A 16,644-nucleotide genomic window follows, 5' to 3' on the forward strand; every position below is an offset into this window, starting at 1 on the left:
AAAGATCCAGAAGCAACATGGAAAGCACCGGAGAAGGTGGAGTTATGATGAAAACAGACGGAGGGGATTCCTCAGGGAACACTGGAGTGTGTGACGTCAGCGTGCACCAACTCCAACTGATTCCCCTAACCCTAACCTACTGTGGCGTCTTCCATAGGGCTCTCCTTGTTTCCAATGTACGCTTTCATCTGTAACAAAAACAAGCCAAGTTATTTCTGAAATGGTTTATTATATTAATCAGTATACAGTCTATGAAGTATAGAATTTATTAAAAATGAATGATTCTGACAGGTTGCACTGTTAGGGGTGCGATGGAGGAGGACACATCTGGGTCCTTTTACATCTATCCAAACCGACGGCTCCACTACGGTTCTTCTGTGTTATTTTTGTCCAAGCTGTGACAGCTAAAATGAAAGAAAAAATGTATACATATAATTTTCCAGTTTTGAATCACAAAAACTTATTACATAGTTCTAGGACATTAATTTTTTTTTTTGAGACAGGGTTTTTCTGTAGCTTTGGAACTAGTTCTTGAAGACCAGGCTGGCCTTGAACTCACAGAGATCCGACTGGCTCTGCCTCCCAAGTGCTGGGATTAAAGGTATGCAGCACTACCGCCTGGTTTAGAACATTAATTTCAACAAACAACATAATTTAACATATGCTTTTCAAAAGTAACACTGTCATGGCACAAATGTAAACATCACAAGCAAACCCTGGGCATAAGTAACGGATATGAAACTCAGTAGGAAACTATAAAGAGAAACGCGCTAACAGTGTGTCATACACTTCTATATTCCTAAAGGGTCCTTAAAGGCAGACGACAAACCCACTTCAGTTTGTGAAGGCTATAAATAGATTAACTCTTGTCAGACCAACTCTTCAGAGGCAACAGTGTGAAGGGCTTAGTGAGACCACAGAAGTCAACTCCTCAGAGGCAGGGGACAACGACTCCAGACAAGAAGATTCTAGAGATGACTTGAGCTGAGGAGGGAAACATTAGGTGGCTCTTGGTCTAAAAGGAGGCCATAACTGCTGCTACCCAAAGCAGGCAGACCCCTAACAGAAATCCTGCAGTTGATTATCTCGCCTGAAGAACAGAGCAGTGTTTAGGGCAACAAGTGAGGGAGAAATCTGAGAAAGCAGCGTGTGGCAGATGCTGTGCACACTTATCCTGAATCCACTCCTACATGGGAAAGACTTAGATCTGAGCTGCTACTGAAGAAACAGTTTATGGGGGGATCTCATTGAGCCCTGAAATCATAAGCACACAAGTAACATCATACAGACTGAACCATTTGTGTTTAGAAGAGAATGAACATGTATGTATGTATGTATGTATGTTGCAACAATGAAAGAGGTCAGAGGCCATGCATCTAAGAAAGAGCCAAGGGGGTGGGTTGAGATGCATGGAGGGATAAAGGGAGGAAAGATGTAAAGTGAGTATAGCCAAATAACTGCTTAATGAATCCCTAAGTCAGCACTCTCTAGAGAAACGGCATTCATTCATCAACCCACAAATCTATGAATCTCAGAAAGCAAAGTAATAAGAAAATTCAACATGTTTTAACGAGTCACAACTTACAATGTTAATAAAAGCATCAATAATTACCATTGGTGAAGTAGAAGAAAATAGGCTCACAAAAATTATATATATGTATGCAGAGAAAAACTAAAGAAGAAAGAACCCAAACAAAAATTCTGGATTGCTAACTACCTTAAAGAGAACAGAAGAAGAAGAAGAATTTAGGATTTATTAAAATGGGGAGAGAGAAAACAAATGGTTTACTCTGAATACATGCTTTATATATTGGCCCAGAAACTGCTAAGGATTCTGTTTCTTAATGACGAGACACATCATGAAATGCAACATTAGGTGATTTTATCATCAGGAAAACCCCAGAGTATACTCTAAGAGAAACCTACATGGGATAAGCCTGCCACACAGCTACGTTGTTCCAAGACTATAAATAGTACAGTAAAAACACAGTATTAAAGATAAAAAGTGTGGTTGGTGAGATTGCTGTGCAGACATGAGGGCCCGAGCTCAGACTCTCAGCATACTGGAAAAGCTGAGTTGGTGGTGCACACCAATAATCTCAGCACTAGCTGCGTCTAGTGCATCGGTGACTGCTGGGTTAAGTCAGAGAACTCGTTTCAAAAGCACAAGGTAGAGAGTTAATGAGGAAGACACTGATGCTGGCCTCTGGCCTCACAGGGACACAAACACCTACGTAACATTAAATTACAGCTGTATGCCTGCATCCACACAAACAAGATTAAATGTGGTCCATTTTATTGGGCGTTCACCATGAATGGAGCGCAGAAGGACTCCAGGGGCCAGCATGTGAAGGCTCAGGAGCTAGCTGCAGACTTCTGAAACACTCTCTGTTTGAGCTGCACTTGAGCACTGGCTACCATTATCAACTATCATACAAACTCTGCGTGTTACGCTTCCCTGGGAGTAGCGTACAGTAGCTCTGCTTACACCAGCATCATAGGCAACAGGAATTTCCTAGCACCGTTGTAATTCTGGGACCAGAGTCCGTAAACAAGTACCAAAAGCAGAGGGGAGAGGAAAAGTGAGTTCAAGGCTAGCCTGGGCTACATAAGACCCTGTCTCAAAAGACAATAAAACCAATGCAGTAATAGATAGAGCTAAGAGGAGAAAGAATTCAATAATTCTAATTAGCTTTTTTTTTTTTTTTTGAGACAAGATCACAATACACAGCTCAAAGTCATCTAGAAGTTGCCTCCTCTTGCTCTGAGGGGCTGGTGCACAGGAATGAGCCAGCACATCAGGCTCCTGGTTAGCAACCTGAATGCCTCTCATCACACGACAGAGGACACCCCCACTGAAGGGGAAGCAAACACAGAATCTGAGCAGCGCTACCCTGACCAGACCATAGGCTGGACCACAAAAGGAACTACACCTTATTTAAAACGGGATGTTCTATGACGATAAGGGAACTGATAAACAACAGAACCACAAACTTTGGGCTACAGAATAAATCACAACATAAATTACAAAATATTTCAAACTAATAAAAGCACAGAGCAGACAAATGTGTTGAATGAAGCTGACAAAGGCCAGGCACTTAAACCTTACAGTTTAAATACTGAGTTTAAATTAGAACTGAACTTATATTTACAGTTCAGGAAGGCTAGGAATAGAACACAATAAAGCAATTAAAGCAACATTCTAAAGACCAATGAAACGAGAGAAGTAGCATGACAACCGCTGAGTCACTGAAAAGAAAACCAAACTGAGTTTCCTTGGTTACCTAAACTGCAATTTCTCTTCAACTTTCTGCATGTTTGAAAAATTTCCACTAAGGTAAAAATGTGAAAAAGGCAAGTGCAAGGATACTGCTGGATATGATCGAAGTGCATACACACATGCAAGGAATTCTCAGAATCAAGTATTTTGTTATTTCCCGAGACTCACTCTGCTAGGCCACACCCACATTCCCAGGGTGCACCACTCCGCTCTGAACACCTCTCTTTGTCTAACCCCATGCTTCTCTGCTGTAAAACATCTGCCACGGAATCCAAGTCTTGCTTCACAAACTCGTTAGTCCTCAAGTTTCAAAGCTGTGGATCCTAGTTTCGCCTGGATTTGTCCCTAGAATCATAGGGAACTCCAAGAGGCTGAGAGTGACGGTGAGAAGCTGTATCTCCTTTACCTGTACCCCCAGATGCTGACATTTAGACATTTTTGATCAGGCCATGTGCATACCAATTTTAAAAAAAGCTAAGATCAATATAATTGCTGAGAACATTAGTGGGGACAATCTTGAAGAACGATAGGAAAATGGACACAGCTACAGCTGCCGTTACTTTCCAAGTGGACACAATTGTATCAGCTGAGCACATCCTGCTGAAGAGTTCTGAGACCCAACTAGGGTATGCCCGGCAGCAGACATATGGACAGAATGTTAGAAATGCTGAATTCAACCTGGCCAATAATTACCTTTTCAAAAGAGTTGGGATTATTAACCCTTTAAAAATGTTACTTACCGGAGCCGTCTTTATATCCATGGTGAAACTTACAGCTAGAGGAGGTTTTGTTTAAGCTGATTTAAATTCAGTTGAAGTGATAGTTTTCAAAGGAGAGAGAGCCAACAGCAACTTGTGCTGGCTCTGAGAGCAAACTACAGAGGCACACTTTACCTGCTTTATGAACTGGGTCGCATTGAAAAGCTCACTGCAGCCATATAAAATGTGCTTGCCTTGCTTTGCCTGTAAAAAGCAGACACAGAATTCAGATGTAACTGTGAAAAAGAGTTAGTGTAAGCATTCTCAGGGAAAAAAAAAGCCTGGGCATTCTGGGGAGGGGGCTACTCTTAAAAGTTGTTTGTCAGGTGGTGGTGGTGGTGGTATATTTAAAGTGTGTGTCCCCGTACCCTAAACTGCCTAAACAGAAATGAGGTGGTGAAGTGGACACAAGGATGCTTTTTTCTTCCTTCACAGTAGTAAATTATGGCATGCTGGTATTGTTATCTTTCAGAGGACCAACAACTCTCTATATAATCATAGATAAATACTGTTTCAAGGTATGATCTGTGCTACCTGAAGAAATTATTAAGAGAATTTAATGTTGGAAGTAAGATGACGTGGGCTTGTATCTTCAGCCCTGTTGTGTAATACCGCATTTGTTAATGCATCCATTCTACCCGAATTTTATTTCTGAAGCAGATAGAATATTAGGATGCAAATACAAAATTCAGGCAACTGTTTCATTTATCTACCTTTTCTTCTTTTGAGACAGGATCTTGTTATTTAGCTCAAGCTGGCCTTGACCTCTCTACTCCCCTGCCTTAGCCTGCTGAGAGCCGGGTGATAGGCCTCACGACCACTTCTGATGAGGGTCAGTTCTTTATGCCCATACTCTTTAAGTACATTATCATCAAGCTGAATTAAGATTCCTCTTTACAGTATGCAAAATTTATATCAAATTAATTTGGTAGTCCATCAAGAAACAAGATGGGAAAAAATGTAGAGCTCAATAAAGTCAAGGAAACAAGATGGTGATTTTTTAACACAAGAGAAAGTAATTTTTCTGTGACTCATAAACTGAGTAGATGTTGGCTCAAAAGAAGACTCAAAAGCAGAATATGGAGGGCAGGGCTGTAACCAGAGCACTTGAGAGGCTGGGCCAGGAAGACTGCCTCAAGTCCTAGTTCAGCTTGAGGGACAGGGTGAGACCCCATTAAAAAAAAATTAACAAAAACTAACCAACCAATCAACAAACCAAAAGTCCAGTACTTGGGCCTAGAGAAACAGACCAGTGGTTAAGAGCATTTACTGCTCTTGCAGAGGACCTGGGTTTGGTTCCCAGTACCATTTGGCAGCCCACAACTGTCTGTAACTTCAGTCCCAGGGGCTTTGTTGCTTTGTTCTGGCCTCTGCAGGCACTGTACACCCACACATGCAGGCAGAACACCCATACACATAAAAATAAATAAAAATTAAAAACAAACTCAGTCCTAGTTGGCCCATCTCCGGGAACAAATAAAACAAGAGCAGTGGCTTAGTTACATTTAAAAGGGAGGAGGGATGGTACGCAAAGTGCGAAAGGTCACATGACTGGGACTCTTGATGTCATTCAAAATATTCCTGCAAGGGCAGACAATATGCCAAAGTACCATCCCAGGAGTACAGGACACACTTCATTCACCAAGAAATATTCTACACACGCTTGAGTAAGAAGAACCCTGGTCTTACTCATGTAGAAGCCATTTACTTCTTTCTGACCATGTAAACAAAATCAGGCTCCATGAGTATTGACCAGTCACAAACCACTAACATTTCCAGTTCCTAGCACACAACGCTGGTGCATCAGTGTAGGCTGCCCTCATCTACTTTGGATCCTAGCACAGAACTAGGTCCCCTCTGTCCAGGTCTGGACACAGGGCTGCAGCAGACCAGCTGAGAGGCCTGCTCTGTCCCTCTTCCCAGCTCGGCGCACCATGTTTGTAGCTCCTTTCTAACAGCTATGTAACAGAAAGACAGTAAGTAGCAAAACACTAATCACTTGTATTAGCTAATAAATCAGGTGTAATTTTAAAGAAATTTAGCTTACCAAACGTTCCAGTACAAAACCTATTCTTAAGCCTGCACATATGTGTGCATGTAAAATAAAGCCTTTTTGTGCGCAAGACTGGGGGCCCCAATACTGATTCTTAAAAATACATTCATGTGCATAATTGAAGACAAGCAATCAAGCGAGAATTCCTGGGAGGTATGTGGTCCCATTATACCATAGTTTCTATTAATGCCTTAGGTAAAGAATGACCGATCATACTTTAACGAAAACTGAATAATTATAAAATGTCATTTTATTATATAACAATAGCTAATTCTCCAGCTTATAGATTTTTTTTGGTATTCAAATTAGGCTTCCTGCTTCATGTATTTTTAGTTTTCTGTCACTTGTGACTTGAAGGTAGGATTTCATTATTTCTAATTTGCTACCTGAAATGCTTTTTAGAAATATGTTGCTGATTGATGTTAATACGATTGAAGTGTAAAGCATGTGTTAGTCAGGTAAATGAATTCTATAAATTATCTCAAGGGAGACAACACTCAGAATAGGAGCTTGAGGTCTCTAAATAGTTAAAAGTATATATCAAGGGAGCACCCAAATACTTAATATCCATATGATATATTATTTTCTAGTCCAGTATAATTTTAGTAGAAAAATAAATGTAACAGGAAAACAAATCAGCAATTTTCTCTATACATGGCACTTTATGAGATGAGATCGTGCCATGTGGCCTTGACTAGCCCCGACCTCTTGGGCTCAAGTGATCCTCTTGTCTTGGCCTCCCAAGTAGCTGGGACTCCAGGCTTGTGCCATTGTGTCTTGCTCACACACAGAACTTTAAAAGATACCTCTTAGAAAGTAGTTATGCAAAGGTGAGGATAGGTGCTGGACAATGAGATGACCCAACTGTACCTTTATGTAGTCAACAAGATTCTGATATTCAATATAGTTGCCTCCTCCTACCACAAAGACAATGGCCTAAAAATGCAAGTGGAAGGAACAGGTGAAGAAACAGTTAAAGCATTTTAATTTTCAAGCAGCAGGCCTTTAGTCTGGGAACTGTCCTAAAACTGAGATAAGGCTGCATAAGTGCAGGGCTGTTTCCAAGTCTAACTGCATCATCCAGTCAAGCAACAGAAACTGAGGATAGATTGCTTTTGCTGAAGGCTAGCTCTGAATCTTTACTATTTGCTGTAGGCAGGACTGGAAAGCCCATGGTACAACTTCAGCATGGCACTCAAAACAAGAAGTGTCTGTATTCACATCTTCACAATGCTGAAATTCCGCATGTAAAATTCTCACTGCAATACAAAAGATTCCTTTCCTGCTATCCTGTCATTCTTAGAAAAGTAGAGGAACAGAGTTGCTGAGGACTTGACGGCAGGATCCTGGATGTGCAGAATTAGACTGACCTGAATGGCCAAGCACTGATCACAAACTCGTTCTGCCTCAGGACTACTGTTAATTATCTAAGAGCAGAGAAGGTTGTGCAAAACTTACCTCTTGGAATGGATTTTTGTTCCTAGGAACTGAGCTGCAATAAAGAGAAACTGCACTGAAAATTTCATCGTTGGCTTCTATTACAGGAAAGACGGGTATAGGAAAACATGTTCATGTGCACGTGTGAGCAGCATTAAGAAGGTATCCAGGTCCACCTTCTTGGTAAGCAGGGGTTCTTCAGCTTTGTAGAGGAAGGAGCTAGAAGGTAGATATCTCAATGTCTAAAAGGGAATGGGATGACCTCCTAGCAACTTTGACATAAATTCTAGAAGGCTGACCAACAGCATCTATGCCAAGGAAAGGAAGCTGGGACCAGGCGAAGCAATAAAGCAGGTCATGAGTTAAATTTTCACCACACTGAAACAATTACACAGCCTGTGGCATCTTCCTCAGGATGGAAGGGAAGATGAGAGGAGACATACTGCTCTAGCCTCTTATTTATCACAGGTCATATATTGTGAAAACACTTCACTGGCATCCACGAACTCTTTACTAAACACATCTTTCCAGGCCTTCACATGTCAGAGTATTAAACAAACAAGCATGGACAGCGTGATAAGGAGAGTTTAACTGTTTAGCTAAGCACACCTCTGCCATCTTTCCTCACGTCTACAGCCTGCAACAGTCCATACACCACAGAAATGGCTAGATGGCCACCTGATCAAATTCTCAATAGCTCCGCTGAGGTAGACAGGAGGTAGACTTAAATAGCTCAGGACCACGAGTTACTAATAACCATGGTTTCGGATAGGCTAGCTTAGGAAAAGGCCGCAAAAAGAAAGCTCTCTGAGCCTGTGTGCTTTAGCAATGCTAATATTCCTTCTGACTATCGTATATATGATACACTTAAAATTGAACAGTCCTCAGCTTCTATGGCTCCTGCTTAGCCAACTGCCAGGAAGAGTTACTAGTCCAGACAGTTACACATCCGCTTGTGAAGCAAAGATCGTAGGTTTTAGTGTATCCAGTCTCTCATCACTCCTAAAGGGAAACCCTGTCCCACTGGTGCTCAGTCCCCATCCCTTGTTCTCTAATTTGCGGTCAAATTTCTCTCTTGCCAGTGATAGCTATTATTGGAAGTTCTTACGTAACAGCACTTCTGCTAAGTTCAGAAAAGAGAACACTTGAAATTACCTAATAATCTAGCAGCTAGATCATCGGTCCTGACAACCCACAAAGACATGAATGCTTGGGAAAAGGACAAATACAAAGTGCTGAAGGTCTCAACGGCAGGCACAGGTAAGGAATTTGCTCCCAAAGTTTTACTGCTAGGGATATCCAGTTATTTCCTTCTCTGTCAGCTGTCTTTTAGGTTATTTTTCCTATTACTATGAATTAGCCCTTGAAAAGTAACATAAGTACAGCCAGTTACCACATCATGTCTTCCATAAAATGCAGACACTATACCCTGAGTTGTTTCATTGCCATAAAGTGCTTTTACAGAAGCTGCATTGATTTCACACAACAAACCACCACCTTAAACACCTGTTTCCAACAGTTTTTTCATTTAGTCCAGTAATCATATTCGTTTAAAAATACTTTCTCTAAATTCCCCATTTTGTTTATGATAACACCATTTCACAAATAGTAAATAGCTAACTTTATTTCTCTGTATATACACTAAGGGAAAACAGCAAGACACTACTCATAATGGTCTGTGATTAGCTCTGAAGGAGATTAAAATACCACAGTCAGAATGTTAGTAGAAAGCAGACTGTCTTTACAACGTTATTCCATTCTCAGAGGGAACAGACAACAAATACCACCCGAGAGAAAAGATTCTTACCTGTCATTGCTCCGCAGCATTTTGGGATCAAAATATCTATAATCATCAGTTTCCTATTAAAAACAAAAATAAAATACATTATGAGGTTTCTGTTTAGAGGATCATGGTACAGCACAGAATTTGATCGTAACACACCCTCCAATTTCACAGATTGTAATGACTGTCTACATGTGTTAAGAAGCTGTATTTTTAGTGCTTTACATGAAACCACGTGCTAATCCTCAGCCTATGGCAGTTCCTATTTTTAGCCCAGTTTTAGATGGGCAAGTTGGGATGGATAGGAGACCATGCGACTTTTCTGTGGTCACATATTTAGTAATAAAGGTAGGAACTCTAGGATGTGAACCCCCTGCACATGCAGTTTTAATGCCCAGGGTCTTTGTTTAGGACTTCGTCATTCTGTATCCAGAGCTTTACTGAGTATACAGATGCATATAAGAGGCTCAGTCCTTTATGTGCAAATGTTGGAACCAGATCAACTTTAGAATTTAGAATTAAAAATTTAGATAATACTGGATATCAAGTGTATATGTGGCCGACATTTGCCCACCTAATGCATTAGGATTTCTACAGATAAATACATGAACTAAACGTTTCATGCTAACATTCATGTCCTCAGGTTAGTCCAGGTGGGGTCTGCCCGGACCGACTCACCACACTCTTCTATCTGTTCAAGTTTTCCCGACTCTAGAAGTTGTTGAATTTTATGCTAAATTGGAAGCTTCTTGATAGTAAAGGAATTGTGAAGTGTACAGTCCGTTACTTCATGATTTAAGTTACTTCATGATCTGTCTTTAAACTAACAATTCAGCCCCGCCCCGATATCTGGTGAAGGACAAATACACACACACTGCCACTACTTAGTCCTGACCCTAGATCAACACAGCACCCCAAGTGTGGTCGGACTCCTCACATGTCACTGGGGGAACCCCTCCAGCTGGACTTCCTGACCTGTGGTCAGTACTCAGATCAACACAGGAGAACACTTACCAAGTGTAAGTGACCAGCAAGTCACACTTGCTGCTAAGCTTGATGACCTGCACTTGATCCCCAGGACCCACGTGATGGAAGGAGAGAGCTGCCACAAGCTGTCCTCTAACTACATGTGTAATGTATGTGTGTGCACACACACATGTAATCAGAATGGGAGGTGTCTTATACAGCCTAGCCTGGCCTCCAACTGTGTAGCTCAAACTCCAAATTCCCCTGCTCCTACCTTCCTAGCACTGAGTACAGGCACCTGTCGCTGCTAGGTTCACATGGTCCTGGAGATTGGCCCAGAGCCTGCACATGCTAGGCAAGCCGTCTACCAGCTGAGCGACATGCCAGTCCATGCTCCAGGATTTGAAAGCAGCTGAGGTCATTCACTATCACCTGCCAGCTCTACCTTACTGTACGAACAAGAGAGGAACAGGAGTGCAGACAGCTACCTTAAATAGCAGATGGATGATGAAAAAGTATCTCTTCTAATTAAAAGATCTGCCTGTGATTATAAACTCAACAGTACTGATAAGTGCACTTGTACAACTCAGAGAAACATCTGTGTAAGACTCATCAAATTTAGCCATCCATGTGTTTATTGTAAAGCATGTGGAAGGAACGGCTGTGACTAGGACCAGGATGAGGATCAGGGCTGGATCAAGTCTACTGCATGAAGCGGCCACCTGTCTCCTGCTCCCTTTCTTCTGTTGTTAGATGACCTGTAATGACCTCTCTAGTTCTGTGAGTCTGTGAAGGACACACGGTTCCTACTAACAGTATAATGGTAGAATTCTGGCCTCAGAAAACCCCCAAACTGCTATTTATCAGTGGTATAACCCCTAGCAAGTTAACTGACCTCATCTTTCATTTTCCTTGTCTATAACACAAGTATAATAAAAACAGCACTTTTCTTAGTGGTTTAACCGAGGATTAAATGACTTCTAAGGTACGAATTCACTGAGTGGTTCCTGGCACAGCCCCACACATACATGTACCTGCTATCACAGTTAGTGGTCTGCACAGAACATCAGGATGGGGACAATAACAAGAGGCCTTCATCCTATGCACTTGTCTCCTGCAGTTTTGCATTCATTTGTATTCTGACTTTTATTATGCTTGGGCCACCTTTCAGGTGGACACTGAGCGTAATGAGATGTTTTCTAAGACAAATGGTCATAAACTCACGCCTCTTTTGAGGGCCTCTTAGTCTAGGAGTCAAAGTCAGTTGCAATTGCACTGTATATCACTACCATCTATACAGATTTGGTTTCTTTTTTCTTTTCGGTTTTTTGAGACATGGTTTCTCTGTAGCTTTGGAGATTGTCGGGAACCCACTCTACACTAGGCTGGCCTCAAACTCACAGAGATCTGCCTGCCTCTGACTCCTGAGTGCTGGGATTAAGGCTGTGTACCACCACTGTCCAGCCATTTACAGTTTCTCAAACACAAGAATCTTTTTAAGTTTATTGCGTATAATTTTCCCATAATTTTCATAGCAGCAGCTGCACATTTTATGGTGTTTCAGTTTCCACATGAGTGAATTTAAAAATTGTTTTTGCTAGTTTCCATAACCATATTTTAACAATTACTAAAAGAGTCACACTGGTCTCAATATTCTGTTCTCATTTCTTCAGGTCTGAAGTCCTCCCCTCACCGCCAAGTCTACAGCAGCCTAAACTAAAGTAAGCTCTGACGATGCTGCTCTGCGCTGACCCCTGGAAAACCACCTCGGTGCTAGCGTTCTGAGTCACCTCGGTGCGTGCCCAGCTCATAGATAGTTAGCATTTGCCTGACAAATAGTTTTCCAAACTATCTGTTGTTTATTCTGCCAACAATTGTTTTTGATTTACTTGTTGGGCCCAGAGGAATTTAGAGCCATCTGAAATACTCAGAAGTTTTCCTATACATTTCTCACCTAATAGAATTTCCTTAAACTGCACTGCTTCTCCTTACATCATGTAAACAGAGACTGCTTGTTCATTTTCTAACCACTCAGATCCGAATAATCACACAGAAACTATACTAATTACAACACTGTTTGGCCCATAACTCAGGTATATTTCTAGCTAGCTCTTACATCTTAAATTAACCCATTCCTATTAATCCATGTATCACCACGAGGCTGTGACCTACTTCCTGGTAAGGCTCTGGCATCTGCCTGACCTCACCTTCTTTCTCCCTGCATTCAGTTTAGTTTTCCTGCCTACCTCTACTCTGCCCTGACATAGGCAAAAGCAGCTTCTTTATTAGCCAATGGTACAGAGGGGCATCCCACATCAACATTATAACACCTGATGGGTCACTGGTTCTTTTTCACTCATAGAAATGTGTTCTTTAGGATGTATTAACATTAAAACATGTACAATGTAGTATATATTTAATTCAGAGGAGACCTAGTCAGAATGGTTGTAGTAGCCAAGAAAACCCAATTCTGTGTATCTGTGACAATGGCTGAAAGATGCCATTGGGAATATGGACTCTTTCTCGCACATGCTCAGTAGTAATTAGGAGCACAACCGAGTCAATCTGGATTTATCACCTTTCAGTCAGTTTGATACATCCAAGAATTTACATAATTAATTGTTACTTACAGGGTTTGACTTCATTTCCATGAGATTGTCTAAAATTCGCGTAACGGGTAGATTCTGTGGAAAACATGAGTATTTTGTTAGATGCTGGAATACAACTTGATGACTCTAGTTTTTTGGAATAACTTGTTTTATGTATACTGGTGTTTTGCCAACATGGCTATTTGTCTGAGGGTGTTAGATCTCATGAAACAGGAGTCACAGACAGCTGTGAGATTCAATGTGGGTGCTGGGAATTGAACCCCGGGCCCTCCAGAAAAGCAGTCAGTGCTCTTAACCGCTGAGCCATCTCTCCAATCCCAATCACTCCATAGTTAAACATGCTTACCTTTCCATTAAACACACCCTAAGTTTATGTACATAATTAAGATGTCACAGGTGTAAAAAACCTAAGTATCCAAAGTTCTCACTGAAAAATACAATTCTGTATAAGAGCCCTTTAGCCTCCTGACTGCCAGGCCTGCTGTGGCCTGCTGTGGCCTGCTCATGCCAATACTCAAACACATACATAAATAAGATACATGGGCTCCAGGGCAGGAAGACGTAAGCATTTTCTAAAGCTGAAGGCTGCCCGTCCCCTTCTCCCTCTACACCTTGCTCTCACTCACCTTTCTGAATACGAATGCACAGCTAGAGTTGTGTAGTGCGGAGAAATATGGAAAATGCATGTAACAAGTCAGGAGTTTCCTTTTAAAATACTAGAAATCTGGGCATTTAAGCTGAATTTTATGATGAATGTTCTTGTACCATAAGAGATTTTCAGGGAGGGTACAACTAAATCTCACTCTTTATTTGACAGCCATGCTACAAATGATGACACATTTGCCAACAAGTACATTATAAATTAAGAAAAATGTCTTCCTAGCAAAAGTGTTTAAGAGCTCACAAATAATTCTTATGTTTTCCCATGGTCTCTCTCTCTGGTGAAAAGAATCAAACTACTGCTTCACCACTCTGTCAGTATTTACAGACGGCCATGGATTAAGGGAAGCCTTCAGCTGTAGAGAACAGGAAGGAAACACATCTTGACAGACAGAAGGCACTGTACTTATGAAAACAATGGCGATGTCACCAACTGACACTCCTGAGCTGTTCTCTCTGTAAATGAGAGCTCGAGTTAATAATTTACAAAGCAGGCAGGTGTATTGGCTCATGCCTGCAATTCCAGCACACTGTAGGCTAAGAAAGGAGGACTCCCCTGATAGTGGCCAGCCTGGGGTACTGGGGCGGTCCCTGTCTAAGTAACCAAAGGGGAAATTTATTACACACTGAGTCTCTTCACACAGAACTCTGCTCTGGTTTCCTTTCTGTTGCAGGGATAAACACTTTGGCCAAAAGCAACTCAGAAAAGTGGGTTTATGAGGCCTACACTTCCAAGTCATAATTCAAGAGGGGAGCAGAACCCACGGAGAAGGCTGTGCTTGCTGGCACGTTCACCTCTGGCTATCATACAGCCCAAGACCACCTGCCCAAGACGGATGGTTCTGTAACCCACCATGAGCCTGGCCCTCCCACAGAGGCCACAGACCAGTCTCACCTGGACAGTTCTCAACTGAGACTCCCTAAGACTCCAGGCTGTGCTAAACGTCAGCTGAAGCTGAGCTGGGACAAACTTTTACTGAAGGAAAAACTGGACTGGCTGGGTGGTGCACACCTTTAATTCCAGCACTTAGAAGACAAAGGCAGGAAGAACTCTGAGTTCTGGGCAAAACTGGATAGCTGGATTGTAGCCACTTGGACCACAGCAAGTAGAACACACCAGTCTTCTGTGCACAGAGCAGCTGTCATAGTTTGTAAACTTCACTGAACAAAGCACAGATGAAATTAATTAAATGAAAAATGTTCTAAGCATATTTCTCTTTATTCTCAGACATTGCTGTTTAGAAATAAAATGAAAATCACTATTTTTTCTTTTGTTTTTGAGGCAGGGTTTCATTATGTAGCCCTGGCTGGCCTGGGAAATACAGAGATCCACTTGCTTCTGCCTACCAGTGCTAGGATTAAAGGCCTAGGCTAGTATGTCTGGCAGAAAACACTACTGTGTTAGTTGGCAACTGATTTTTTTAATTGCCAGAAGGTTAAGACATAGACTTGAAAGGCAGAGTTCCATTCATAACAAATTATAACTTTTGGGTTATTTCTAAAATCTGATTCTAAATGAAGTAGAAATAATTCGTGAAGCAGAAATTTATCAAAAAATATACAGTGGGAAATCTATTCCCTAAGACTGGTTTTATGATTTTAGTTACTGGAAAGATTTAGATAAAAAAACCATGTTAACCTAATGATGTAATTACTTTACTCATAAAAATCAAACCCCAGATATTAATATTGCACAGCCACAGGAGGGAAGGTTTTCCAAGTCTCCTAGAATTAGTTCTCTGACATGGTTGACTGCTCCATGGTAGCCATTTCTAACTTTGTATTTTTGGGTGTGGGAAGATGCTCTGGTGACCATGATGGGAGCAGGATTGGAGACAGGGTCGCTGCTGTTCCAATCAGGGTGCTGGAAGGTGACAATTCCTATGTGGAGTTCAAAGAGTAAAGACAGAACATATGCAGATGCTGCAAATTCATAGAGGCTAGGGGATAAATATCAATGTTCTAGAAGCAAATTTACAGACTAATTCTAATGCTCATATCATGAATGAGGAAGCCATAAAATGTTGATGTGACTTTCCTTCTCGATCACTGTGTGTTCATAGCAACAAAAAGTAACACACTAGGATTGTGTGGGTCCACATCTATCCCCATCCACACACCCAATTTCACCAGACAGTGTTGAGACAAGCCCTTATCATAAAGCCACTGCTAGACAGACTACCCATACTTCACTCTGTCCCAAATGCCACTGGATTTAAAAGAAAGCCTATAAACTCCTGCTCACACTGTACTGAAGCACGCTCGACATTTAAACTGTACAATGTAGTGTTATGATATCCACTTATACTGTGAAATGGTTATTATACAATATTCAGAGTTCAAATTTTGAGTTTTCTTACTTAAATAATAATCCTGAACAGAGATCACATGCTGCAACCAGCTTTGTCTTTCCTGATTTAGCTGGTGCATTTCCATTGCTTGTAAATTCATTTCCTACAAATTCATTTTTTAAAGGTGTGTCAGTGGTGATTTCTAAATTCTGCAACTTTGTGTTTATATTATCACAACATTCTTGTGTAATTATTCTCACAAAAATATATTCAAGTCTGTAAATTTTATTCCACTGTCTATTGTATTGTGAGGGTTGATATTTAGAATGCACAAACTCATGCTGCCCAGAAAACAAAACACAAAAAGCTGTTATTAGTGACTTAGAATTATCAATGTTCCGTTTTGTTTACTATTACTTTTTTTTTTAACTTATTGGTCAATTTAATTCTTGTCTAATTTATTTATAGCTTACAATGTTTATTCTGATAAAAACAACTCAAAACAATCTTTTTAGTGCTGATAAAAAGGCTCAAGCAGGTAAAGGTGCTTAGTGACTCTCTTTCTACCTTTACCTGGGTTCCAAGAATGGAACTAGAGAGCCTCCATAATGAAAATTAAAAAATTAAAAAGCCAGAACAAATCCTTATAGATGTAAACAGAACAGTTACAATATTCTAAGCCTCTATCTCTGCAGTCTCTTCTGATGCCTCTTACTTCTGAATCCTAGACCCCCACAGCGCAAGTGCCCCTAGACACTTGGGCATCAGGACAGTGCAGGGTCACAATGGGCTTCCATGAGTTTAACA

General features: G+C 41.1%; 1 protein-coding gene and 2 long non-coding RNA genes across 4 annotated transcripts in view; 2 read left to right on the forward strand and 1 right to left on the reverse strand.

The window, feature by feature from the left end:
* Positions 1 to 209: 209 nt before the first annotated feature.
* Positions 210 to 16,644, reverse strand: part of Scfd1 (sec1 family domain containing 1) — a 65,957-nt gene continuing 49,522 nt past the window's right edge. The window contains exons 20-25 of one of the 2 annotated variants that reach the window (XM_050138814.1): positions 12,908 to 12,961; positions 9,336 to 9,388; positions 7,550 to 7,583; positions 6,962 to 7,027; positions 4,174 to 4,242; positions 210 to 404 (exon numbers count right to left, since the gene is read on the reverse strand). In XM_050138814.1, coding sequence (XP_049994771.1) covers positions 381 to 404; positions 4,174 to 4,242; positions 6,962 to 7,027; positions 7,550 to 7,583; positions 9,336 to 9,388; positions 12,908 to 12,961 — 300 coding nt within the window. In that variant the 3' untranslated portion in view covers positions 210 to 380. The other variant, XM_050138815.1, reaches the window with a different exon arrangement.
* On the forward strand, positions 411 to 2,709 carry LOC126499554 (uncharacterized). The gene is made up of 2 exons (XR_007591109.1): positions 411 to 1,876; positions 2,566 to 2,709. It is a non-coding gene; the product is annotated as an uncharacterized lncRNA (long non-coding RNA).
* On the forward strand, positions 7,754 to 16,255 carry LOC126499553 (uncharacterized). The gene is made up of 3 exons (XR_007591107.1): positions 7,754 to 8,788; positions 11,951 to 12,071; positions 14,221 to 16,255. It is a non-coding gene; the product is annotated as an uncharacterized lncRNA (long non-coding RNA).

The sequence above is a fragment of the Alexandromys fortis genome, unplaced genomic scaffold (assembly GCF_014885135.2).
Source record: "Alexandromys fortis isolate MF-2015 unplaced genomic scaffold, M_Fortis_MF-2015_v1.1 scaffold_35, whole genome shotgun sequence".
NCBI lineage: Eukaryota > Metazoa > Chordata > Mammalia > Rodentia > Cricetidae > Alexandromys > Alexandromys fortis.